This window comes from Juglans regia, chromosome 16, assembly GCF_001411555.2.
Source record: "Juglans regia cultivar Chandler chromosome 16, Walnut 2.0, whole genome shotgun sequence".
In the NCBI taxonomy this organism is placed as follows: Eukaryota; Viridiplantae; Streptophyta; class Magnoliopsida; order Fagales; family Juglandaceae; genus Juglans; species Juglans regia.
In genome coordinates this window covers 2527272-2536103 of record NC_049916.1, presented here as the reverse complement: position 1 = coordinate 2536103, position 8832 = coordinate 2527272, and the positions used below count along the sequence as shown (strand labels likewise).

The window sequence follows — 8832 nt, the reverse complement described above, 5'->3', positions numbered from 1 at the left end:
TCCATCGTTACCTTTTCGCCGCTGTTGCAGAGATTGTCTCTCTCTCTCTCTCTCTCTCAGATACACTGTGAGTCTTTCTTCCTCTTTCTATCTCGCCACTGACACAAAAAGTCTATTATTAGTTCTTCTTTCTTCTTATATCATGGTATCCTCCTCCTCCTCCTTTTGCCTCTCCGATTTCGAGAACTCCCTCCCTCGTTTTTCAACTATTCCTCTCTCCCTCCCTGCTTTCTACCTGATCCGACGGTCATCATCGCCTTCTTCTCCAATCTCACGTCTGGGGTCGGGGATTCCTCACCAGCTTTTCTACGTAAGTAACGCCCCCCACCCACCCCCTCTCGCTTTTTTCTGCTCACTTTTTTCTCTGTAGCATTCTCCTTTCCTCCCCCTTTCTTCTTAATCATTTTTCCTTTATCTCTCCCTGTCTCTCAATTCTTATATATAGATATATCATATATGTATACATACATATATATATATGGATAGATGTATATACAAACCCACTTGTGCACGTATGTATCTTTATCGTATTAAACACCGTGCTTTCCTAGTTCCGAGCCTTCATTTCCGAGTCTGTATTCGTATTTGCTATATATATATATGTATATATGTATATTTAAATGCTTGTAATTGTGTTTTCATTTGCATTTTCTTTTTACTATGCAAATCATTCATCAGGATTGATTTTAAATAAATTTGTTTTTTTTATTTCAATTTTTTTAGGACAATCTTTGAGATGTGTATTTTGCTTTATTGTTTTCCGTTCGAATTTATAATGCTTGTCTCAGATCACATGCAATGGTTCGATTCTTTGATTTATATGATATCCAAATTTCGGCATTATTAATTGATGGGGATCACACAATTTTTTTTTTTTATTAGAGTTGTAAAGCGCCTCACCGCGTTCATGCTCTTGATGGGGATCTGCGTGGGGTATACCAGAGATAGCGAAGTACTTCAAAACCGTTGCTTTCTTATCCGAGTTTATAAAACTTTAAACAGTATTTTTACTTGATTATATTAAAATACTATATATTCTGAGCACGTCCATTCAGTCTGTTAAATTAACTACATGTTGTTAATTAACAGCTCGGCTCTCTCTTTTTTTTTTTTTTTTTTCTTTCCATTTTCTAAAGAATGATATTTTTCATATTGACTCTGATATTGTCCTGGGTTCATCTTAGTATAATGAAATAAGTTGTAATTCTCTTTTATTCAATGATTTCTATCTGTAGCATAATTAGTTTATGGTTAATACTGATATATTAAGTTTACAAATTTTACTGTTCTGATATTGATTAATTTGACTTTTGAGCCGTAATCCCAAAATGTTTAAGCTGGAGTATGTGGTCTACTTGGAGGTTTGAGTACGTTTAATTCCACCTTTAATCAAGTTTTAATGAAGATGGTTGAAATGTTGTCTGAAGGACGTGGCTACTAGAAGTTAATAGTTTAGTACTGTCCATTTCGATTGGCTCAAAAACTCCGCCAAATTAACTTACCCTAAAATTTGGATCAGATAGGGTCTAAATTGATATCTTTAGCGAAACGTGGATTGGTTGTTGTTGTTGTTATCTTTGTGGTGCAAATCGTCTAATTAGAGTTTGGATCCTTCTTCTTTGTTTTTGAAATATTTTACTGGCCTTAGATAGCAGTTTGTAGAATATAAAATAACTTTAATTCCAAGTTTTTACAATAATGGGGGAAGTGGATCGTAAATCATCTGGATTTTATGTACGTAATTAGGTTTTGCTGGAGATATTTTATAGATACGAGATTTTAGTAGTTGAATGGAATTGTGATATCTTTGGAAGCTCATATATGGAGATTATCTTTTATGTAGGATTATCCGGGTTAATTAGTTTTGTGAGTCCAGATAATTTCTATATTATTTTCTTAAAATGTCACAGAAGTTATCAGCCTTACATTCCTTGAGAAAAAAAAAAAAATTAAGGTTGTGTTTTGTATTGAGTTTTGTGAAAGTAGGTAGATCAAGATTAATTAATGTGTTATAGGTTTCTTTTTTCGTTTAGAAAAAGGTAGGTCCATAGATCAATGACATGTATTAAAAGTTGTTTGTTAAAAAATTTTATGAGGTGTTTTTTTAAAAAAACATTTGTAAAGAGTTTTGTTACTTGTCATTAATTTCTACAGCACACCACATTTTTAGTAAGAGAAAAAAATAAAAAATAAAAAAATTATGTGTTGTGTGATGATGATGATGAGTAAAATTTTTAGTAGAAATTTTTTGGTGTCCAAAAGATGTTTAGATTAAATTAAAGAAATTTTTTAAAAAAGAATCTAGAAATTTGTGGAAACATAAGATCATACCATATGCATCCATCTCTTTCAATATCGCGGGAATTGATCAGTGTCTCCCGGGTAATGATGAAATGAATTTTCAATTATAATAAGGCCACGGAAGCTGTTGACCAACCTGATTGTATAGCTTTTGCAGTTTTCAGATCTATATGAACTTTTCAACTTCAAGATTTTTTGCTATCATTGTCTTTAATGGCTCCTTTTGTGATGGATTTTATACACACAATTATATATATATAAAAGACACCTAGCATTTATAACTCGAGTGATATTTCTTGTATGTTATGTATATGACTATTGACATTGGGTAAATATTGTTAGTCATTTACTTCATAGTATAAAGCTTAATATTAATGTTTTATATCTGATTTACCTTAATTTTCTGTTAATGTTCTTGTAATCTTATTTGTATGAATTTCTGCAATGCATGCATGGTGTTCATGAGATTCTTCTCGGATTCATGTTAGGATCATTTATATCTGTAAGGAACTCCAGGCGAGCAATTTGATCTTGTGACCTTATTGAAAGGCTTTTGCATGCTCGAAGTTGGCAAGTTGCCTTTTATTTAAAATTCCGGTATAGTCTAGTTTAATGACATATAACATTTTCTGATATGTACCTCATGTTTTATTGCTTAGTGATATATTCAATATATCTGCCATCCACTCTCATGGCAGTAATGGGACATTCAATATTGCATGGTGAACTACTTGCCTTTCTCATGGCTTTGCTTCTTGTTTTCATTTATTTTTATTTTTCACTTTTGGGTTTGGACATTCAACCACATACTATGGCAACACTCTTCTATAGATATCGAGTCTTTCATTTTAATCTGGTTTGGTGTTGATCAGGCTGACTTATATATAAACATCGATTTTATGGTTCAGTGATATATATATATATATATATATATGTGCGTGTGTGTGAGTGGTTTCTTGAATAACCTGTGTATCCATGATATAAATATCTCATTATTCTAGAGTAGTTGTAGCCTATGTGCTCACATATATACATGTACTGGCATTATATATATTAGATTTATATTGGCTTTTATCATCTCTCTCTCTCTTCTTTTTTTTTTTTTTTTAATTATCAAGGAGTACTACTGGCAAGTTTGAAATTTATTAATTTCTTGCCTCAAATACCCGCCTTATTTTCTTTTCTTTTTTATGATTTGTGGGCAGTAAGTGAGTTGCATCTGTACGTTGAACATATATGGAGCTTAATGGGCATAGGAGATCAGTAAGGAGAAAGGATCATCATACACAGGAAAATGGCGGTGTCAGTCCAATGAGTGTTGGTGAAGAACTTGATCCATGGACTGCATGGGCATACAAACCTCGCACTGTGTCCTTGCTACTTATTGGTGCCTGTTTTCTTATGTGAGTGCTCCACTCAACAAGGGTTTCTCGTCTATATATATATATAATGTTCTGACTCATTCTCCAAAGTATCGATCAATCATAATTTCAAGTTGATTCTGTGATTCAACAATTATATATATTCCCTTTTTATGATATTTTCCCACCTGGATACAATCTTATCTGATAAAGCCTGTGGTATATGCTGGTTTTTGTGGATCCCTTTATATTGTGAGCCTCAGTTTTGCACTATTACTGTTAGTAGCCAGTACCAGATAGATTTTACAGTGATAGATCGATCTTGCTGCTCTGATTGTCGTAGCTTATCTAATCATGAGTTTCATTTACACTGGGAAATGCATCAAATGCTGGTTGGTGTCTCTAATATTTCAGAAAACATGCTTTTTTCCTCGTTAGAAGAGAAAGTTTTGGCTTTTTATTCTCTGTTTCGGCTTGTCTAATGCAATATTTCTAGGCCTTCGATCTTCTCTCCCTTCAATTTAGTATATTTACCAGTGAATGAGATAGACTTGAGCATATTTAGTATTACAAATTGGACTCTTTATCGCTCCATATATACTTTTGACAAGGAGAGAAGCAAATTAAGAAGGATCTCTAGACCCTCGTTTGTGAGCTTTTGCATCCATCTTAATGGATTTATTTTTTAGAGGAGTTTGTGTTTTGATTAAGCGGTTTTTGTGCTTTCTTCTTCTACGTCTTTCGCGGCCTGTGGGTTCTAATAAAACAGCTAGCAGAGATCAGAAATGGTTCTCGGTCTAATTTTCCTACAAGCGGAGGGGTTGGTATTCATTAAAAAGTAGCAAGCATGCCTTGGGTTGTGCTTTTTTGTTGCTGCTGCACTTTCAACACAATGCAGCAGTGTTTGTATCATACGTAACATCTTCGTTGTGGATCTTTTATTGGATGCAATTTAACTGTTATTGTTTCTTTTTGTTTGAATGCTTGTTTGATGTACAAACAGTTGGGCAAGCGGAGCCCTTGATCCTGAAGGTGGTGCACTTGGTGATCTTGTTACGTCTGTGAAAAGGTTTGTGTTCTTGTACGTATTTCTTAATTTAGGGAAGTCTATATAAAATCTTCTTTCTTTTGCAATTAAGATTTCCTAATGGTTTGTACTTTGTAGGGGTGTATGGGCTATGATTGCAGTTTTTCTTGCTTACTGCTTGCTACAAGCTCCTTCTACGTAAGTTCAGACTTCGATCTGATATCTTGTAATTTATTAATGAACCTGTCACATAATGACAGTCTGAATCCTTAATACAGGGTCCTAATAAGGCCACATCCTGCACTTTGGCGCCTAGTACATGGAATGGCTGTTGTGTACCTTGTCGCCCTCACATTTTTGCTTTTTCAGGTTGATTTCTTTTCTGAACCAAGTTTTTCTTATAGTTTGTGTGTAAAACGAACCTGATTTTCCCATGTGCGTATACATGTTACGAGGTCAATTTATGGGGGGCATTCTTGATGCAAACTCATCTCATATGTACTGTTTTTTTTCGGTGTTAGAAAATTTTTCTCCGTAAAAAATACCTCGCCCTGGATGATCAATTGAATAAACTGATGCGTGTCTTAAACAGACTTCGGTTTTGCCTACTCAATTTTCAGTTTCTTTTCTTTTTTTCCTTCTCCCTTAATCAATTTCCTTCATTTTCTATGGCTGTATTCTATGGAACTCCTGTGAGTGGCCACTGATGTTAAATCTTCACCTTCTCATTTTCCAGAAGCGTGATGATTCTCGGCAATTTATGAAGTTTCTCCATCCTGATCTCGGTGTTGGTAATCCACAGCTTTTCAACTTTTAATTTTGATAGTCATTAGGAGGATTTGCTCATCATTAGATTTGTGGTGTATTGTGATATTTCCAAAGTATTTAACAAATCTTTTTTGGTTGTTTTAGTAACTCTAATTTTATTTGCATGACTTCATGCAGAACTTCCAGAAAGATCATATGGTGCTGACTGCCGCATATATGTACCCGAGAATCCCACAAGCAGGTTTAAAAATGTTTATGTATGATTTCTTCTTTCACTGTATCTTTAGTCTAGTTGATTTCCCTAAATCTGCTTTTGCTGTTCTTGTACCATCAGTATAATATCACGGTGCTGCAGAATTCTGATTTCTTTTTTCTTGGCCTTTTTTAGGAAACACTTTTCGATGAATTTGTGCTAGCTCATATTATTGGATGGTGGGGTAAAGCTATATTGATTCGTAATCAGCCCCTTCTGTGGGTGTTATCAATAGGATTTGAGATGATGGAGGTTTGTTCCTTTATCTATGACATGCCGCTTTGTGGTTCGCATTTTCGGTTTGGATTCATTGTCTGCATTTATGTGCCTGAAGTTTAATCATCCTTGCATGCTCAAGCTGGCTATTTGATTTTAGTCTGATTTTTATGTTGGAATTTTCAGTTTACATTCCGCCACATGTTGCCAAATTTCAACGAGTGCTGGTGGGACAGTATAATTCTTGACGTTTTGATCTGCAATTGGTTTGGTGAGATTCTCAACCATTTTTTCTACCCTGGTTTATTATCGCTTTGGTTTGTGTACCTTCAATATATCTTTGATGATGTGATTTTAAGTCATTTTGTCTTACATACTTGCCTATAGTTTTTCTTATTTATAAACTAGTTTTCCATTTATGAACATATGAATTTTTGCGATGTTACGATGCCCCTAAATAGTTATGAAAACAGCAGGGTCAAGCCACTTCTAGATCTTTTTGCTATCTTGGATGTATGGTTCCGTTTAAAGGAGCTAGTAAAATGTATAAATATTAATTAGTTCTTCGAGAATTTGAGACCATGATTATGAACCTTATACTATGTTGTATATCAACCCTGTGAAACTCTTTCTGCTATATTCAACCCATTTCTAGTTGAGCTTACCTTCTGAAATTCTGACTATAAAATTTGAATATATGCCTCATTTCACATTTACTTCTAATTTTGCACTTAGTTTTTCATGGCTTTCATTGTTACCTAAATTACCTATTACTTGGATCAACAATGCTATAAAGTGGAGCACAAGCCATGATGATATATCTAGATTGATGCAGCAAGTCTTTCCATTTTTGAAAACTTAAATTTTCTTTTAAAAAAAAATCTTTTATATCTAGATTTGCATTTTTCGGAAATAACTCCATTATGACAAGTTCTGTTTGGTTTACATTGCACTACTGCAGGCATCTGGGCAGGGATGCATACCGTCAGGTACTTCGATGGAAAAACATACAACTGGGTTGGCCTAAGCCGTCAGCCTAATATAATTGAAAAAGTATATTTAAGAACTATATTTCATCTTACTTCCCTTGTTTGCATACTCGTTATAATACATCATTATTGCGTGGTTGTATCTAAATTTCTGGAGAGATTAAACTGATTCTGATGCTTGATATTACACATTGGATTGATGGGACAAAGATTGTGTATAGGTTGATCATGTGGTGGGTAATTGCAATGCCAACGATTCGTGAATCCAATTCTGGAGAGATTAAACTGATTCTGATGCATGATATTACAGATTAGATCTTCCATGTTCTTTCTCAGTGTATATTCTTGTTTTCTACTATAGACGTGTGTCTTTCACTTTTTTTTTTCAGTTCAAGCGAACATTAGGACAGTTTACCCCAGCACAGTGGGACAAAGATGAGTGGCACCCTCTGCTTGGTCCATGGCGGTTCATTCAAGTTCTCACTCTTTGCGTTGTGTTTTTGACTGTGGAGTTGAACACATTCTTTTTGAAGTTTTGTCTTTGGATTCCTCCGCGGAACCCGGTGATCGTGTATAGGTTGATCTTGTGGTGGGTAATTGCAATACCAACGATTCGTGAATACAATTCGTATCTTCAAGACCGGTACAGACACTCTCTCTGCCCCAGCATATTCACATGAAAAAAAATGCTATATTTTCAAAGAATTTATATACTAAGAAAGAATTTTCATTTAATCTTGCTTAATTACTATGTTATTTTTCCAGAAAACCGGTGAAAAAAGTTGGAGCTTTTTGTTGGCTCTCACTTGCTATCTGCATTGTTGAGCTTCTCATTTGCATCAAGTTTGGTCATGGTATGTCAGTCTAGATCAATCATCTTGAAGCATTTATAAATTTTTGGCTGTTTAATGATTTTAATTACCTTTTTCTCGACTTCCACCAGGATTATATCCTAATCCAATGCCTTCATGGTTGGCCATTTTCTGGATGTCTGTTGGAGGGGCCCTCCTCATGTTCCTCCTTGTTTGGTCTTGGCAACTGCATCAGAGTTTAGGTAGGAAGAGGCGATGATATTGCTATTGAGATACATTATTCTTTGACTGCTTCCTTTCTTTGAGGATATGCATCCATTGCTGTAAATATCCAACACCTTCACAACTGTAAATGCCATTCTCTTAGGTTAGTAGATCACTTGTTTGAGAAGAGAGAGATTTTTCTTACATTATAGGTACTGGGAAATGCTTCTAATCCAAGGCTCCTGAGTTACTTGTGTGCTGCTGTAACAAACACTTCTTTTTTTTTTTGGTTGTTGAGCCTTCATGGACATCCCAAGTTTTCGTGTTGTAGTTCAGTTTTTTTGTGTCATTTGCAATTGAATAATTTTTTTTGTGACATCTGCAAATGGATTAATTTTTTATTCATCCAGAGCATTTTTGTCATCTGCAATTGGATAATGTAGCAAAAAGTGAACGGGCCCAAGCTCCAGTCATCTAATCGAGGGGTTATTCTCTTAGCAGACCCTTATCCTTTTCATTTCTTTAAGAAATTAGGTACCGTATGTGAAATGAAAGGAACTAAACAGAATAATGTGAGCAGCTTAGCCTGGAAGAAGAGGGAGAGGAGAGGAGAGCTGGCTGGATTCCCCTTCCAATCCTCCCATTTACACAAGTTTTTCTTCTTGATGACGTTATAAATTTTGAGTCAGATGGATTGGATTCTATGTCAAGGAGGCTCGTTGAAGGAAAATGGTCCGATTTGAATGTATGAAGAAGAGATAAATTATAAAATGAAAGCTTATAAACTAACTACATCAGATTTACTTTACAATAAAAAATAGATTTACAATCTGACATAACACTTCAAATTAAGTAGGTTTATAAAGTTGATTTTGTAATTTTTTTTTTTCAAATAATGTTA

The 8832-nt window shown here is 34.6% G+C and overlaps 1 protein-coding gene across 4 annotated transcripts; it reads left to right on the top strand.

Moving 5' to 3' along the window:
* Window positions 1-8326, top strand: LOC109012506 (CDP-diacylglycerol--serine O-phosphatidyltransferase 1-like). Of its 4 annotated transcripts, none has more exons than XM_035686778.1 (13): window positions 1-67; window positions 3507-3704; window positions 4666-4731; window positions 4828-4887; window positions 4968-5058; window positions 5426-5480; window positions 5635-5714; window positions 5846-5962; window positions 6113-6197; window positions 6888-6979; window positions 7305-7558; window positions 7681-7769; window positions 7859-8326. In XM_035686778.1, the coding sequence occupies exons 2-13, from the start codon at window positions 3538-3540 to the stop codon at window positions 7984-7986; spliced, it is 1284 nt and encodes a 427-aa protein (XP_035542671.1). In that variant the 5' UTR covers window positions 1-67; window positions 3507-3537; the 3' UTR covers window positions 7987-8326. The 4 variants fall into 4 exon arrangements, with proteins under 4 accessions (XP_035542671.1, XP_018849751.1, XP_035542672.1 ...); XM_018994206.2 differs by lacking the exon at window positions 1-67 and adding an exon at window positions 74-310; XM_035686779.1 differs by lacking the exon at window positions 1-67 and adding an exon at window positions 931-952.
* Window positions 8327-8832: the final 506 nt, after the last annotated feature.